Here is an 18747-nt window from a genome sequence, read left to right on the forward strand (position 1 = left end):
TAATGTGCTAATGACAGTGAGATGAGAGGACAGAAAAAATAGAAAATAAACCTCCAGTTGGTGATCATGGAAATGCAAGAGACATCAGTTAAGGGGACCGTCCGCCATGGGGTATTGACATAACAACTTTCAGAAATCAAAAATCGTTTTATTGCTTCTATGTATGCGTAAACATGCCGTACATGCTACCCAAAAGTTTCAGCCAATTATTTTTACAAATAACGAAGATATAGCGGTTTTTAAATGATGACGTCATCCTTACTGTGTCGTCTGCATGACTGAGTTTGACAAAATCGTCTTTTTCACTTATGTTTCAAGCTATCGTACGTCTGGCAGAAATGGAAGGCATTGGTAGAGTGTAGTTGAACGAAACTTACTCCTACAATAACAGAAGCCAAAGTTTCCAAAGATGTATAGATGTTATAATGCATGCGTTTGTTTACTTGAAGTTCTTATGTACATTGTGTTTCCACAACGTCCTCAGGAACTTTATAGCAAGGCCAATGTTACCTAAGGTTATAGAAAGAACAAATAGTCAATCATTTTTCCAAACAATGAAGATATAGCGGTCTTTAAATGATGACGTCATCCTTATGGCGTCGTCTGTATGACTGTGTTTGACAGATGCGTAGTTTTCTCTCTCTCTCTCTCTCTCTCTCTCTCTCTCTCTCTCTCTCTCTCTCTCTCTCTCGAATTATTTACCACTGCCATTTATACAAATACTATAATTCTCTCTCTCTCTCTCTCTCTCTCTCTCTCTCTCTCTCTCTCTCTCTCTCTCTCTCTCTCTCTCTCTCGAATTATTTACCACTGCCATTTATACAAATACTCTCTCTCTCTCTCTCTCTCTCTCTCTCTCTCTCTCTCTCTCTCTCTCTCTCTCTCTCTCTCTCTCTCTCTCTCTCTCTCTCTCTCTCATATGTTTCGAAATCTCGTACTTCTGGCAGAAATGAAAGGCATTGGTAGAGGGTAGGTGAATGAAAACTACCGGTTACGAGAACATCAGCAAAGTTTCCAAAGACATATAGAAATTATAATGCATGTGTTTATTTACTTGATGTTCGTATGTTGATTGTGCTTTCACAACGTCCTCTGGAACTTTATAACAATGCCAATGTTACATAAGGTGATAGAAAGAACAAAAAGTAAGTGGAGAACAAGAAAAAAGAACCAAGAAAGAGGGAAGCATGAATAAGAGTACAAAGCTGAAAGCTGCTAACTAAAACACTGGCAACAATTAGAGATCGCTGGCAACTCATAACATAGGAATAGTAAACTGAGGGTTCAAATACCTCGTTTAGGGTGCATTTATGTAGGAATAAACAATAAAAGTTATCATATTAATATTATCTTGATTTCTTTTAGAAAAGAAGCGAAAGTTTGCTGCAAATCTTTGGGAGCTCATAACTCAAAAACATACTTATTCACACTTAGGTACATTTTTCTCACTTATTTGTTGTTCGATATTAGAGAGGAAGATATCGTTGAAAAGAAGAATAAAAATCCCACAATTCTGTCTAACAAAATTTTTATTTTCTTTTTACATTTTTTTTCACGATTATTTTCCATCTAGACGAGGAAAAAAAAATAAAAATTCATTAAAAAAAAAACAGAAAGGAAAATCAAAATTCTGTCTGACAGAATTGTTCGGTTGATAAAGTAATTTTTATGGTATAAGTTTCAATACAATTGGTATTATAGTAGTTGGGAAAATGTACCTAATTTTTTTTTTTAAATCATGATTTTTGCTAATAAATACAAAAGTCTTTGATCAAATGACTTGAAATTTTTATATGATGAAGGTATTATATATGTCTAAAACATATATAGAAATTGTGTAATTTGGATCATTAGAAAAAGAAATGGCAGACATGGCAGACGGTCCCCTTAATAAGAAGAAAATCTATCGACTTTTAAAAGCATTGCGTTATACAAGAGCAAATATAAGACAGCATTCACAGTTGCCATATATGAAAGGAAAGAGTAGCTTGAGGAGACTTGATATGTTTATATACAACAGTAAATGCAGCTGTTTCCTAGTCAACTGCAAGACAAAGGTCTCGAACATATCCTTTGTCATGTCTAGGGTCCAGCCATTTTAATCCCCATGCTGTCCACTGCGGGTTGGTGATGATGGGAGACATTACCTTTTGCTGATCATGGCGATACACAAACCTTTTCACCACGTTATGGTATCCTCACTCAGAAAGAGACGGTTGTATGCTGGTGTTAAACTTTTAAGCCCCTGTATAATGGCTGCTTTTTCTTTAAAGCCAAAGTGCTGTTCTGTATTTGACATTATATCATTGTGAATCCTGTTGCTTTTATGTCTCCTCAAAGCTAAGGTGCATTTTTTTATTTACAGAGATATAAGGTAAAGAGGGATCTGGGAGTGCCATTGAAAGGCTTAGCATATATTTAAGGATTTTAAATGTGTTGTTATTACCTTGCCCAATGAATGTTTGGGCCTACTATAATTTCAAAGAGGCTAAAGAAAAAAAAAATCAGATTTTTTTTGTTTATTGAAAAGTCTCATTTAGTCATTACAGTACAGTACTTGGACAGAAATATTGATTGTCATGTATTTCTCATTTCTTCTAATGGGAACTTTTGAAATTTCAGGAAAGAAATGTAGAGTCTGTTCGAGCAGCCAAAGACGAACGAGTGAGAGAAATCAGGAATGCAGTGGAACTTATGATTGCACGACTCGATTCGCAATTGAAATCGAAACTGCTAACGCTGATGGGACAGAAGAACTCCTTAACTCAAGAAACGGAACAGTTGGAATCCTTATTACAGGAAATAGAGCATCAGTTGCATACTTGTTCAAAGTAAGAAGTTATATTTATTGTTTTCATGTTTTTTTTTTTTAAATAATTCCTCTTTAATTTTATATTTAAAGAACACACAATTATTATTATTAGGTTTTTTTAACCCTGAACTTCTGAGACCATCATTTTATGTTTAGAATTCAAAATCCTGTTAATAGGGTACAAAGTTGCTGTTTTATAGGCAAAAGACACATAGATGCTAATTATTTATATTTAGTACAGTACTGTATTATTTTTAGAGAAAAGAGTAGTCATGTTAGCAGTATTTTAATCTCGGAGCTTTAATGTGATGCTTAGTCACATGGCAAATTTTCAATATTAAACTTACCCGATAATCATGTAGCTGTCAACTCCGTTGCCCGACAGAATTCTACGGAAGGGATACGCCAGCGATCGCTATACAAGAGGGGGGTGTACTCACAAGCGCCACCTGTGGCCAGGTACTGCAGTACTTCTTGTTGACACCACTTCAATTTTTCCTCTGTCGTGCTTCCGGCAAGACGTTCATGGATACGCTTATAATTTTGGAGTCTTGTTCACGGTTTTTGGTGAAGTATTGCTCTAAGATTTCAGCTTTCGCTATTCAGGAAGTTTTATTATTAGCTTAGCTAACTTTTGGAATTAATTTGATTATTTATGGTGACGAAGAGAGTATGAACTCTCTTTCACCTTTAAATGGCCGACCCTTCCCTTAGACGGAAGTGTTGGTGTCTAAGGGAGTATAGACACTCTTTCTTAATTTTGCTTAACAAAAGTTATAGATTTATTTTATATCTCTCCGCCTTTTATAGGCCTCTTCGATTAACTTCCTTTTATTATAAACTTATTAAAATTAATTTTTATATTTATTTATATTCGACCTTTCCTAATAGTAGGCGGTCTTTTCTTGGTACCGAAGTTAATTAACATTGAGCCCGTCATTTCGGTTTTACCTGTTAACATATTATGCTATTTTAATGTTTTTGAAAGAATTTCATTGATAGTCTCGTACTGTTTTCAAAGTTGAACTAACGTTTTGTTTTGTCTCTGCAGTTGTTGACGTTCAGAACGTTCAACTTGCGCTCTATCGTTACGATAGAGAGAGAATTTTCACGGTGTCACGTTGCAGTAAGAGTAACCGTGTCTAGCGTTTTGTTCATTCTTTCTTAACTTAATGGTTTTAATTCTAATAAAGGAACTTTTCATTTTGGGAAATATTTTCCTTTAACAATAATATGTTTTAACGATATATATGATTGGGCTCTTCTCTCAGGTTCTAAGTCAAGAGAGAGAGAGAGAGAGAGAGAGAGATAGAGACGGAGGGAGAAAGAGGAGGATAAACGTTTCGTTCAAGCGAGTAACGTTGTTATCGTTTTTGCTCTTCTCCCTAGTCTCTTTAGGGGAAGAAGGTAAACGTTTCTAGAGTTTTTTTCTTGTTCTCAAGCTTTATGCGGTGAGAGATTTTAAACGTAGTTTATTTGATCTAGTGTTTAGTCTCTTTCCAGCCACTGAATTATTTATCTTTCATTAGATTTTTCTGTTACATTGTAATTCTGTTTTCGCAATTACTAACTTTTGAGAAAGGATAGAATTGCGTGTTTCAGGTACAAACCACTTAAAGTTTCGAGTTCAGTGAAATAAGTGCAAACAGAAAATCAAAAGTGATAAGTGATTAGCGCAAAGTGTGTCAGTGTTGTGCGTGAGGGTACTTCTGTGCGTGCCAGTCGTCCTCCCAGTCCGGGACCTCTTGCAAGCTCCCAAGCCCAGGGGAGAAGCAATGTCGAAGGGCAAAAGGGTTCGGCAGGCCTTGATCGGCGCACAGAAGTATCCTCGGTGGTTGCGGGCGTGTCTTACAGAGACCGTCACTCCCACCCGCAGACGATTGAGCCCTTATTTTGCTCGTCTGCAGAAGAAATTTCGGGGAGAAAACGCTGGTCTCAGGTCTCAAGACCTCTTAAACATAAAGTCCAGACCTATGCCAGACGTACGAAGTTAGAGTTCAACAACCCGGATGCAGTCATTGGGTTAGCTCTGACTCTCCTCAGTCATTAGGTGACTGCACACCTCCTAAGAGAGGTAAGGCGATGCCTCAACAGACCTCATCTTCTATTAAGGCTTTGCCTCAACAGACCTTATCGTCTGTTGATCCCAAGACGACTTTGCTGCAGTCCATGCAGTCGCAGGTTGCGGTCTTAATGCGTGAGTTTCAGGCTGAGAAGGTTACACCTCCTCCTGCGAACGCTCCGCCTCTCCGCAGTCCAGTCTGCCAGGCGTACGAAGTTGAGGTTCCTCAGGCTACCTTACCGCGTTCTGAGTTGCCAGTTACCAGCGGTGTGCAGCAACCTCCGCCTCCTCCTGCGAGAGCTCCGCCTCACCGCAGTCCAGTCTGCCAGGCGTACGAAGTTGAGGTTCCTCAGGCTACCTTACCGCGTTCTGAGTTGCCAGTTACCAGCGTTGTGCAGCAACCTTAACCTTCCTTAAGGCAACCTCAGCAATGGGAGCAGGAGTCTTATGCCTTACTTCCTCCACTTCCGCTTGCGGTTCCACCAGCGAGGCAACAATCTCTTGAGGTACGACAACCTCTTCCATCAATGAGGCAGCCACCTCAGCACTCGCTGCAGCGACCTAAACCCTCCTCAAGGCAAGAGTCTCAAGCGCAGCCGCTACCTCAACTCTCGCAGCTCACACCTCAGGAACCTTAACTCGTTCCTCAGGAACCTGCTACTGCGCATCCGCAACCCTTACAGCAAGCGCAACTCTTGAGGCAGCAACCTCATGCTATGAGTCAGCCACCTCAACGCATGCATCTGCCATTTTTTCCTCAACTTGAGCTTCTTCCCATTCAACTTGGGAATAACAATGACAATAATAACACCTCTTTACTTTCATAACTTGCATTTGTAATCATATACATGTATGCCTACACAAACATTATGATAATGGAGGTTATTTGTATTACTTATATAAAAATATATATGTATTCCTTGCAATATATTTTTAACAAATCGCAAAATATGGCAAAAATATCTTCTAAACAAATGAATCATGAGTTATGAATGTAAGGTAATATTATGTTGATATTAAACCCCATGCAAGCATGCATGAAGTATGCAGTGTTGCCAACAGGGCGAGTTTCCCTTTCCTGAGGTGAAGTAGATTATAGTACATTTAGTGTAGCTTAATTCTACGATTATCATGCCGGCTATCAAATTCATCAACAAAACAGTCTAAATCAATTCCCTCGGCACGTGCACTTTCAATGGACGGTAATGCGATATTACTCACTCTAGCACTGGTCATGGAATTTCTGAGAAATGTTACACGCCATGCAACACTCTCTGCTTACCTTACAGCATGCTCTACATACAGCATGCTCTGCATACAACATGCTCTGCATACCTTACCACATGCTTCTCAGTCACACATCTTTGGTTGTTGCCAACTCACTAGACTGTCAAGCAGTTTCATAACGTTGCCTTCTAGTCTGCTGCTTTTGCACCAGTGAAACCCTCACTGAGAGAACTTAGCTTTTCTCGGATATGGTCCCTGTAGATGAGAAAGTGCTTTTTCTCCCTCCTTCTGATATTCCCTTGAGGACTCTGTCATTTGGAGAGGAGCCTTTAGCTGCGTAGCCTCCTATGGACTTTTCTTTAAGCATAACATGCTCCCAGGGAGGGTAATGGTTCCACTTCAGTCGCTAACCCCGTCTGTTACCACACCTGCTCCCATACACCTTGAGCTGTGTTGCAAGACATGCAGTCCAAGCTTAGTCCTTGTTAGGGGATTTTTTTGTTTACGGAGTCAGTGTGTCACTGGGAAGACGTTCAACAACCAGCAGAAGTGACTTGTTGTGACGCAGTGCGGCAACCTCAGCAACCCGATAAGGAGTTGTCTGTACGACCCAGACAGTCTAGACAGCTTCGGGTTGTCACTGTACTTCCTCGCTTCCCCATGGTTGACAGTTCACAGACTGTGCAGCAGTACCATGATCTTGTGTCCGGCTCCGTCAGACGACTGGCTTTTAAGAGCTCCCACAAGTCGTCGCTGTCTGGAGATTCTCAGATGGACTATGGATCTGACCAAGGAACTGGGCCTCCTGGTCAATTTTGAGGAGTCTCAGCTCGTCCCATCCCAGACCATTGTCTCCCTGGGTATGGATCTTCAGAGTCGAGCTTTTCGGGCTTTTCCGTCGGCCCCAAGGATCTTCCAAGCCCTAGAATGCATCCAGAGCATGCTGAGAAGGAACCGATGCTCAGTCAGGTAGTGGATGAGTCTAACAGGGACACTTTCATCGCTGGCCCTGTTCATCGTGTTAGGGAGACTCCACCTCCCCCCCTTCAGTATCATCTAGCTGCTCACTGGATAAAGGACATGACGCTAGAGACGGTCTCAGTTCCTGTTTCCGAAGAGAGGAGGTCTTCTCTCGTGTGGTGTAAGAACAGCTTTCTTCTCAAGGAAGTCTATCTTTGGCTGTTCAGAAACCCGACCGCCTTCTCCTCTCGGACGCATCAGACACGGGCTGGGGTGCGACTTTGGACGGACAGGAATGCTCGGGAACATGGAATCAGGAACAAAGGACACTTCACATCAATTGCAAGGAGTTGTTGGCGGTTCTTCTGGCCTTGATAAACTTCAAGTCCCTCCAGCTTAACAAAGTGGTGGAGGTGGACTCTGACAACACCACAGCCCTGGCTTACATCTTCAAGCAGGGAGGGACTCTTTCGTGAAGTTGTTCTAGATTGCAAGGGACCTCCTCATCTGGTCTAAAGATCGAAAGCTCACGCTGGTAACGAGGTTCATTCAGGGCGGTATGAATGTCATGGCAGATCACCTCAGCCGGAAGGGTCAGGTCATCCCCACAGAGTGGACCCTTCACAAGAATGTTTGCAGCAGACTTTGGGCCCTGTGGGGTCAGCCAACCATAGATCTGTTCGCTACCTCGATAACCTAGAGACTCCTGTTGTATTGTTCTCCGATTCCAGACCCAGCAGCAGTTCACGTGGATGCTTTTCTGCTGGATTGGTTCCATCTCGACCTGTATGCATTCCCGCCGTTCAAGATTGTCAACAGGGTACTTCAGAAGTTCTCCTCCCGCAAAGGGACACGGCTGACGTTGGTTGGCTCCGCTCTGGCCCGCGAGAGAATGGTTCTTAGAGGTACTGCAATGGCTGGTCGACATTCCCAGGACTCTTCCTCTAGGAGTGAACCTTCTACGTCTACCTCACGTAAAGAAGGTACACCCAAACCTCCACGCTCTTCGTCTGACTGCCTTCAGACTTTCGAAAGACTCTCAAGAGCTAGGGGCTTTTCGAAGGAGGCAGCCAGATCGATTGCCAAAGCAAGGAGAACATCCACTCTCAGAATCTATCAGTCTCAAGGGGAAGTCTTCCGTAGCTGGTACAAGACCAATGCAGTTTCCTCAACCAGTACCACTGTAACCCAGATTGCTGACTTCCTGTTATATCTAAGGAAAGTAAGATCCCTTTCAGCTCCTACGATCAAGGGTTACAGAAGTATGTTGGCAGCGGTTTTCCGCCACAGAGGCTTGGATCTTTCCACCAACAAAGATCTACAGGACCTCCCTAGGTCTTTTGAGACCTCAAAGGAACGTCGGTTGTCCACTCCAGGCTGGAATCTAGACGTGGTCCTAAGGTTCCTTATGTCATCAAGATTTGAACCTCTCCAATCAGCCTCTTTTTAGGACCTCATATTAAATACTCTTTTCCTCGTGTGCTTGACAACAGCTAAAAGAGTAAGTGAGATCCACACCTTCAGCAGGATCATTGTTTTCACATCTGAAACGGCTACATGTTCCTTGCAGCTCGGTTTTTGCTAAACGAGCTTCCTTCACGTCCTTGGCCTAAGTCGTTCGAGATCCCAAGCCTGTCCAACTTGGTGGGGAATGAACTGGAGAGAGTACTTTGCCCAGTTAGAGCTCTTAGGTACTATCTAAAAAGGTCTTAACCTTTACGAGGACAATCAGAAGCCTTATGGTGTGCTATCAAGAAACCTTCTTTTCCAAGTTCTAAGAACTCAGTTTCTTACTATTCAGGCTTCTGATTAGAGAAGCACATTCTCATCTGAAGGAAGAAGACCTTGCTTTGTTGAAGGTAAGGACACATGAAGTGAGAGCTGTGGCTACTTCAGTGGCCTTCAAACAGAGCCATTCTCTGCAGAGTGTTATGGATGCAACCTATTGGAGAAGCAAGTCAGTGTTCGCATCATTCTATCTCAAAGATGTCCAGTCTCTTTACGAGTACTGCTACACCCTGGGACCATTCGTAGCAACGAATGCAGTAGTAGGCGAGGGCTCAGCCACTACATTCCCATAATCCCATAACCTTTTAACCTTTCTCTTGAATACTTTTTATGGGTTGTACGGTCGGCTAAGAAGCCTTCCACATCCTTGTTGATTTGGCGGGTGGTCAATTCTTTCTTGAGAAGCGCCGAGGTTAAAGGTTGTGATGAGGTCCTTTAGTATGGGTTGCAGCCCTTGATACTTCAGCACCTTAGAGTTGTTCAGCCTCCTAAGAGGAACGCTGCGCTCAGTAAGGAAGACGAACTTATTTAAGGCAGAGTAATGGCTCAAGTCGACTTCCTTACCAGGTACTTGTAATTTCATTGTTATTTTGAATAACTGATAATATGAAATACGGGATACTTAGCTTCTTGATATACATGTACACTGGTTTTCACCCACCTCCCTGGGTGTGAATCAGCTACATGATTATCGGGTAAGTTTAATATTGAAAAATGTTATTTTCATTAGTAAAATAAATTTTTGAATATACTTACCCGATAATCATGATTTAATTGACCCACCCTTCCTCCCCATAGAACCAGTGGACCGAGGAAAAATTGAAGTGGTGTCAACAAGAAGTACTGCAGTACCTGGCCACAGGTGGCGCTTGTGAGTACACCCCCCTCTTGTATAGCGATCGCTGGCGTATCCCTTCCGTAGAATTCTGTCGGGCAACGGAGTTGACAGCTACATGATTATCGGGTAAGTATATTCAAAAATTTATTTTACTAATGAAAATAACATTTTTCAATATTTTAGGAATATCATTATGTATTGTAAATTAAATAAATCCTCATTGGTTTTACTTATTTTCTCGGAATGCCAGGCTTTGGTTATTTTTTATCAAAATGTCTTTAAACTTATCTGAATCTTCCTTGTATATTTGGTCTTTTTAGCTTAGCTAGTTTTTACTGTGGTTATGATAAATATATCTACCAATGATGAAATTTCCTATACTGTACAGTATCTGTAAAAGAGAAAGCGTTCTCGAAGGCTCTTTATCTTAGTATACAGCATACTTTTACAATGGTTTTTAAAGAAGTTACAAATTACAGTAAATATTTAAACTTAATGGGTTTTATAGTGTGTGCTATTTGAGAACAACTCTTGACTTTTCTTGTTAAGGACTGGAGTTAGATTCTATTACTTGTTCTTATTCTCCAGAGTTAAAATATTCCGTAAAAGATCGACTGTAATTGGGATGCAAGTTTTAGCAATAGATCAACTAATGATTATTTTTGATCATCAAGAGTGCATATTTTATTTTCAGGTCAGAGTTGATCCAACGCTCTCCAGATCTTCACTCTATGATCATGCCAGTTAATAAGAAACCCATGGCCTCTTTTGTTACTGCACCTGTTCCAGCTGATTTTCAGAGGTGAGGAGCAGGTTAATGGTTTTTTCAGTGACTGAAGATGCCACGGACTTTTAGCTGTTATGAAATATATATAATTTTTTTTTATCCTTATTCTTTTTTTATAACTGAAATACAGTACAGTACATGGTTTTTGTTTTTGGTTTTGATGATAGTCTATAGATATATTTTTGAGCCAATTTAAGCTGTCTATGGATGTTAAGAACTAGTACTTAACCGAGAAAGTGACATGACAAAAAATAAGAAGTAATATGCATAAATTCACTGGAATATTTTATAATTTACATCATAGCAAAATGGTCTGTTAGTTTTGACTTTGCTATATGATGCCTTGTTTACCAACTTAGATGAGAGTTGGTGGACTTTTTAGTTTAGTATTATTGAATTTTCAATATTAAACTTAGCCGGTGATTATATAAGCTGCAACTCTGTTGCTCGACAGAAAACTCTACGTTCAAAATACGCCAGCGATCGCTATGCAGGTAGGGGGTGTACATCAACAGCGCCATCTGTCGAGCAGGTACTCAGTACTCAATGTAAACACAGAACCAATTTTCTCTCTGTCGGGCTACCGGCAAGACCTACTAATACGCTGTTACTAACTGGATTTGTTTTCACAACTATTTGGTGAAGTACACTATTCTAGTTTTGAGCTTTCGCTATTCAGGTGTTTTATCTTCATCTCAAAACTTGAACTCGTTTTGGATAGATTTAATTAGGGTGACAAAGAGAGTATGGACTCTCTTTCACTTTTAAATGGCCGACCCTTCCCTTAGACGGAAGTGTGTTTAGGTTTTTAGTAATTTTGCTTAACACGTTATAGATCTATATATTTTATATCTCTCCGCCTTTATTAGGCCTCTTCGATTAACTTTCCATTTATTATAAACATATAAAGATAATTTTTATGTTTTGTTTATATGCGACCTTTCCTGATAGTAGGCGGTCCTAACTTGGAACCGAAGTTAATCAACGTTGAGCCCGTTATATCGTATTTAGCCTTTAAAGAATTTAAAACTTTTTAAATTTAATGTTTTATGAAAGAATTTCTTTGATAGTCTTCGTACTGTTTTCAAAGATGAACTAACGTTTAGTTTTTTAGACTACGCAGTTGTTGACGTTCAGGACGTTCAACATGCGCTCTATCGTTACGATAGAGAGAGAGTGTATCACGGTTTCACTTTGCAGTAAGAGTAAATCGATTCTGACGTTTTGTTCATTCTTTCTTAGCTTTAATGTTTTAAATTCTAATTTAAAGGAACTTTTTATTTGGAAAACCTTTCAGTTTTTTTCCTTTAGTCAAATAACGTTTTTTTTTGACGATATATAATTGGGCTCTTCTCTTAGGTGCGAAATCAAGAGAGAAAGAGAGAGAGAGATAGAGACGGAGGGAGAGAGAGGAGAGAAAACGTTCCGTTCAAGCGGGTAACGTTTTTCTCGTGTTACTCTCGTCCGTAGTCGCTGTACGGGGAAGAAGGTAAAACGTTTCTAGGGTTTTATTCTTGTCCCCAGGCTATGTGCGGTGAGAGATTGTAAACGTAGTTTATTTGAACTAGTGTTTAGTCTCTTTCCCAGCCACTGAATTTTTTATCTTTATATATGTTTTCTGTTTTTTGCTAGTATTAATGAGCATTATACGACTGATTTCGCAATTACTACCTTTTAATGAGGGTAGAATTGCGTGTTTCAGGTAGAAATCAGTAAAAGTTTCGATTTCAGTGAAATAAGTGCAAAACAGAAAATCGAAGTGATAAAGTGATATGCTCAAAGTGTTACAGTGTTGCGTCCGAGGGTTCGTCTGTTCGTGCCTGTCGTTCACCTAGTCCGGGACCTCTTGCAAGCTCCCAAGCCCAGGGGAGAAGTAATGTCGAACGACTTATGGGTTCGTCAGGCCTTGATCAACGAACAGACGTTTCCCTCCGTGGTTTCGGGCGTATCTACCCAAGATCGCCCCACCCACACAAAGACGAGAGAGCCCATTTTTTTTTTCTCGTCTGCGGAAGAGGTTTCTCGTAAGAAACCATGGACCAAGGTCTCGCAGCTTATTAAGCGCAAGTCGGTCCCTTCCGCGCAAGTCCAACGGCCCAGTTGTAGCCACTGGGTCAGTTCGGACTCGCTGCAGTCTTCCGACGACTGCTCACCTCCTAAGAGAGGCAAAGCGGTACCGCATCAGGCAGTCACACCGTCTGTTGCCGCACCTGCTCCTGTAGACCCTAAGTGGTCTTTGCTGCAGACCATGCAGTCTCAGTTAACGTCATTGATGCGGGACTTTCGTGCGGAGAAGGTTGACACTGCACCAACCTCTAGCCTACAACCAACCACGGTTGTGCGTCCTGTGGACGCTGAGGCAACCTTCTGCCGCACTCCAGCTGAGAGAGTCCCGCCACCCATGCGTTCCAGTGTACCCTGCCAGCCGCATGTTGACGTTCAGTAACGCACGGAACCTTCCGTTGACGTTCGCGAGGTACAACAACAGTCTAAATTGTTTTGTTTTGACGCGGTGCGTCAACCTCCGCATTCTAGAGTTGTTTTGACTGCTCAGTATAGACAGTCAAAGCAGTCTCGAGTGAACACTGTATGTCCTCACGCACCTGTTGTGGTTGACAGTTCAGTTGTTGACAGTTCACAGACTGTCAAGCAGTTACATGACGTTGCCTTCTGGTCTGCTACTAATGCACCAGTGAGAGACTCACTGAGGTAACTTAGCTTTTATCGGACAAGGTTCCTGTAGATGAGAAAGTGCTGTTCTCCCTCCTACTGATATTCCCTTGAGGACTCTGTCATTTGGAGAGGAGCCTTAAGCTGCTTAGCCTCCTATGGACTTTAATTAAATCATCATTAATTAAATCATGATGATTTTTTAAGGATCTTCGTCCGGATCTTGTAACTGCTGCTCTTCGTTCGCCTAAACGTCAGAACTTACACTAGGCCTAGCTACTTCGAAGCCGTTGTTTTTAAGCTAGTGCTCTCTCGCTCTCCTAGAGAGCGTTACGTTGGCTAGGCGACTGGTTTTTGCACCAGGAGGAGTTTTAGGGATACAGCCTTTGATTTCCCTTCTTTTAAACTGGCTTTTAGAGCGAGAGTCTGATAGGACACGAGAGAAGTTCTCGGCTTGGGAGTTCATGCCTCTGCCCAGATAGACTTCTCAATTCTGGTAGACTCGCCCTGGCGCCTAGCCAGGAGACGCTCCAAGTTGTTTACAGGTCAACTTCTCAACTTTTGTCGAGCCTTTGAAGTTTTGCTGTACTATTATGTCACACATAACAAGGCTTTCAGGGATGGTAAATGGTTCCGCCTCAGTCGCTAACCCCGTCTGTTGCCACACCTGCTCCCGTAGACCCTAAATGGGCTTTGCTGCAAGACATGCAGTCCAAGCTTGCGTCCTTGATAGAGGACTTAAATGCGGAGAAGAACCTTCTGGCCAACAACCTTCCAACCGGTTGGTTGTGCGCCCTGTTGACGCTGAGGTAACCTACTCGCGTCTGCCAGTTGAGGTGGTTCCTCCTTCTGGCCAACAACCTTCCAACCGGTCGGTTGTGCGCCCTGTTGACGCTGAGGTAACCTTCTCGCGTCTGCCAGTTGAGGTGGTTCCTCCACCGATGCGACCCAGTGTGGGTTGCCAGTCGCACGTTGACGTTAAGCGACGCTCGGAGGTGGTTGTTGACGTTCAGGACGTTCAACAACCAGCAGAGGTGACTTGTTGTGACGCAGTGCGTCAACCTCAGCAACCCGGTAGGGTGTTGACTGCACAACCCAGACAGTCTAGACAGTTTCGGGTTGACGCTGTACTTCCTCGCGCACCCATGGTTGTTGACAGTTCACAGACTGTGCAGCAGTTTCATGATATTGCGTCCGGCTCCGTCACGCATCCACCAGTGCGACCGGATTCAGCGAGTCAGACGTTGCCCACTCCGTTGCCGTTTCCTCATCAGTTTTGGATGAGGAACCCTCTGATGAGGACGTTGCTGAACAAGACGATCAGCCCCCAGCCCTGCTATCCATCCAGAAGATGCTGAAGAAGGAACGCTGCCCAGTCAGGCTGTGGATGAGTCTGGTAGGGACACTGTCATCCATGGATCAATTTGTGTCACTAGGAAGACTACACCTCCGTCCTCTTCTATACCATCTAGCTTTTCACTGGAAAAAGGACAAGACGCTAGAAGCGGTCTCGATCCCGGTTTCCGGAAAGATAAAGTCTTGTCTGACTTGGTGAAAGGACTATATCAACCTTAGAGAGGGTCTTCCCCTGACTGTTCAGACTCCTAACCACGTTCTCTTCTCGGACGCATCGGACGTAGGCTGGGGTGCGACATTAGACGGTCGGGAATGCGGGATTATGGAACTCGAGTCAAAGGACAATGCATTTCAACTGCAAGGAGCTACTGGCAGTACGTCTGACCTGGAAAAGCTTCAGGTCTCTCCTTCAAGGCAAAGTGGTGGAGGTGAACTCGGACAACACCACGGCTTTGGCGTACATCTCCAAGCAAGGAGGGACCTACTCTCTGACATTGTACGAGATCGCAAGGGACCTCCTCACCTGGTCAAAAGGTCCAGACATATCACTAGTAACGAGGTTCATCCAAGGCAACTTGAATGTCATGGCAGATTGTCTCAGTCGGAAGGGACAAATAATTCCAACAGAATGGACCCTCCACAAGGATGTATGCAAGAGACTTTGGGCCACCTGGGGCCAGCCAACCATAGATCTCTTTGCAACCTCGATGACCAAGAGGCTCCCAATATTTTGCTCACCAATCCCGGACCCAGCAGCAGTTCATATAGATGCCTTTCTACTAGATTGGTCACATCTAGATCTATATGCATTCCCTCCGTTCAAGATTGTCAACAAGGTACTGCAGAAGTTCGCCTCTCACGAAGGGACAAGGTTGACGCTAGTTGCTTCCCTCTGGCCCGCGAGAGAATGGTTCACCGAGGTACTTCGATGGCTAGTAGACGTTCCCAGAACACTTCCCCTAAGGGTGGACCTTCTACGTCAGCCACGCGTAAAGAAGGTACACCAAGGCCTCCACGCTCTTCGTCTGACTGCCTTCAGACTATCGAAAGACTCTCGAGAGCTAGAGGCTTTTCGAAGGAGGCAGCCAGAGCGATTGCTAGAGCAAGGAGAACATCCACCCTTAGAGTCTACCAATCGAAGTGGGAAATCTTCCGAAACTGGTGCAAGTCAGTATCCGTATCCTCGACCAGTACCTCTGTAACTCAAATAGCTGACTTCCTCTTATATCTGAGGAAAGAACGATCTCTTTCAGCTCCCACTATCAAGGGTTACAGAAGCATGTTGGCATCAGTCTTCCGTCACAGAGGCTTAGATCTTTCCAACAATAAAGATCTACAGGACCTCCTTAAGTCTTTTGAGACCACGAAGGAGCGTCGTTTGGTTACACCTGGTTGGAATTTAGACGTGGTACTAAGATTCCTTATGTCAGACAGGTTCGAACCGCTACAATCAGCCTCCCTGAAAGATCTCACCTTAAAGACTCTTTTCCTGGTATGCTTAGCCACAGCTAAAAGAGTCAGTGAGATTCATGCCTTCAGCAAGAACATCGGATTCTCATCCGAAACGGCTACATGTTCTACAACTTGGTTTTCTAGCCAAACACGAGCTGCCTTCTCGGCCTTGGCCAATATCGTTCGATATTCCAAACTTATCGTATGGTTGGAAATGAACTAGAAAGAGTCTTATGTCCTATAAGAGCTCTTAAGTTCTATTTAAAAACCTTTACGAGGCCCGTCTGAAGCTTTATGGTGTTCAGTTAAGAAACCATCTTTGCCCATGTCAAAGAATGCTTTATCCTATTTTATCAGACTGTTAATACGAAAAGCTCATTCCCATCTGAATGAGGAAGACCAAGCTTTGCTGAAGGTAAGGACACACGAAGTTAGAGCTGTCGCAACTTCCGTGGCCTTTAAACAAAATAGATCTCTGCAAAGTATAATCGACGCAACCTATTGGAAAAGCAAGTCATTGTTCGCGTCTTTTTATCTTAAGAATGTCCAGTCTCTTTACGAGAACTGCTACACTCTGGGACCATTCGTAGCAACGAGTGCAGTAGTGGGTGAGGGCTCAACCACTTCAATTCTCTAATTCCATAACCTTTTTAATCTTTCTCTTGAAATGTTTTATTAATGTTTTTGGGTTGTCCGGAAGGCTAAGAAGCCTTTCGCATCCTACTTGATTTGGCGGGTGGTCAAAGTCATTTCTTGAGAAGCGCCTAGATTAGAGGTTTTGATGAGGTCCTGTTGTATGGGTTGCAACCCTTGATACTTCAGATCCTAGGGGTCGCTCAGCATCCTAAGAGGATCGCGAGGCTCCGTAAGGAAGACGTACTTAAAAAGGCAGAGTAATTGTTCAAGTCGACTTCCTTACCAGGTACTTATTTATTTTATGTTTGTTATTTTGAATAACTGCTAAAATGAAATACAAAATACTTAGCTCATAATAATGTAAACAAGTAATGCTGGTCTCTACCCACCCCCCTGGGTGTGAATCAGCTTATGTAATCACCGGCTAAGTTTAATATTGAAAAATGTTATTTTTATTAATAAAATAAATTTTTGAATATACTTACCCGGTGATTATATATTAAAGGACCCTCCCTTCCTCCCCAATAGAGACCCAGTGGACCGAGGAGAAAATTGTTTCTGTGTTTACATTGAGTACTGAGTACCTGCTCGACAGATGGCGCTGTTGATGTACACCCCCTACCTGCATAGCGATCGCTGGCGTATTTTGAACGTAGAGTTTTCTGTCGAGCAACAGAGTTGCAGCTTATATAATCACCGGGTAAGTATATTCAAAAATTTATTTTATTAATAAAAATAACATTTTTCAACAAATTTACTATACTGTAGAGTAAATGTTGATAACCAACACAGGGACTACAGGAATGCAATCTATAATTGGGTTTTTTCCTGGAAAACAAGCGTGATGCTTGTCCATTAAGTCTTCTAAGATTTTTTGTAATAATCTATCCCAAGGAAATGCTTAAATTTTTTAATTCTGTTACGTTTTGAATATTGTTCTGTAATGTGTTGGACAAATACTTGCTGTTTATTAAATTCCTTATCTGTGATCTGTAATCTTGCACTGTCATTCAGTTAGTTCTTTTGTGAATGTTGCATAAGTTTTTCACAATCCTGAGCATCCTTTGCATTTAAATTTTCCTTTACTATACTTTCTAGTACTCTTGCCTACTCCATCAGAGGGCTCAATACTGTATTACACGGTATTCTAAAAGCTTTATTCCAGCTGTGACCAAATTGTGGAAGGATTTTCCTAATCTGTCTGTTGAATTGTTGGAACTTGAGAAGTTCAAACTTGTTGCAGATTCTTTATGATCCTCCTATCCCATCATGCTGCATTACTACAATTGTCAAATTGTTTAGGGGATCACATGTGCATATTACCACTCCTAGCTCTCCTCTTGCTCTCTCTAGGATGTTTGAATTGGTGTGCTTCTGGACATTGCTGCTGTAATACAGGCTGTATATGATCAATGGGTTTTTATAAAAAATTTATTTGAAGTGGGTAAAATACACTAATTCATTACTTTAGCAGATAGAAATGTTAGAAACCTTAGAAAACATTTTGACAGTGTTGCCAATATCAATCATTTCTTTACAGTGAAATCGTCCCTCAGTATGACAGCAGTACTTTCGTTATGAATAATTTTTCGCAACTTCAGCACAAAGCTGACCCAGTTTATTCGCCACCTTTACATGTTAATGGCTTGTCATGGAGGCTAAAGGTAATTATTTACAGACCTATTAGTGTTTGAGGAATAAAATTCTTAAACCTTTGCATGTTTATGACACACACACACACACACACACACACACACACACACACACACACACACACACACACACACACACACACACATTCTCTCTCTCTCTCTCTCTCTCTCTCTCTCTCTCTCTCTCTCTCTCTCTCTCTCTCTCTCTCTCTCTCTCTCTCTCTCTTTTAGAAATAGCTAATGGCATTAAACCTGTAATAGAATAAAGTAAGTTGACCCTCATGGATCTTTATTGGGTAGATATCCCTCTTAGTTTTAGTACTACTGTGTGCTTTATTTAGCACACTGTAGGTGTCACTAAATGTTCCATGCTGTGTTCCCTTTGCTCCCAGATCTACTAATTTTAGTCATACACACTTAGTCCTATAGTAGTAATCTCCCCTCATGGCTGTCTTAACTTCTTAAATTTTCACTTTGCTCCAGTTTTCGGTTTCTATTCAAGAAATT

General features: G+C 42.1%; 1 protein-coding gene across 6 annotated transcripts in view; it reads left to right on the plus strand.

The window, feature by feature from the left end:
* LOC137629476 (E3 ubiquitin-protein ligase TRIM37-like) overlaps positions 1-18747 on the plus strand; it is a 110052-nt gene that overhangs the window by 19248 nt on the left and 72057 nt on the right. For all 6 annotated transcript variants that reach the window (XM_068360801.1, XM_068360805.1, XM_068360802.1 and 3 more), the window contains exons 4-6: positions 2623-2831; positions 10382-10489; positions 18129-18252. In XM_068360801.1, the coding sequence (XP_068216902.1) occupies positions 2623-2831; positions 10382-10489; positions 18129-18252 (441 nt within the window). The remainder of the gene's footprint in view (positions 1-2622; positions 2832-10381; positions 10490-18128; positions 18253-18747) is intronic.

The sequence above is a fragment of the Palaemon carinicauda genome, chromosome 37 (genome assembly GCF_036898095.1).
Source record: "Palaemon carinicauda isolate YSFRI2023 chromosome 37, ASM3689809v2, whole genome shotgun sequence".
Lineage (NCBI taxonomy): Eukaryota > Metazoa > Arthropoda > Malacostraca > Decapoda > Palaemonidae > Palaemon > Palaemon carinicauda.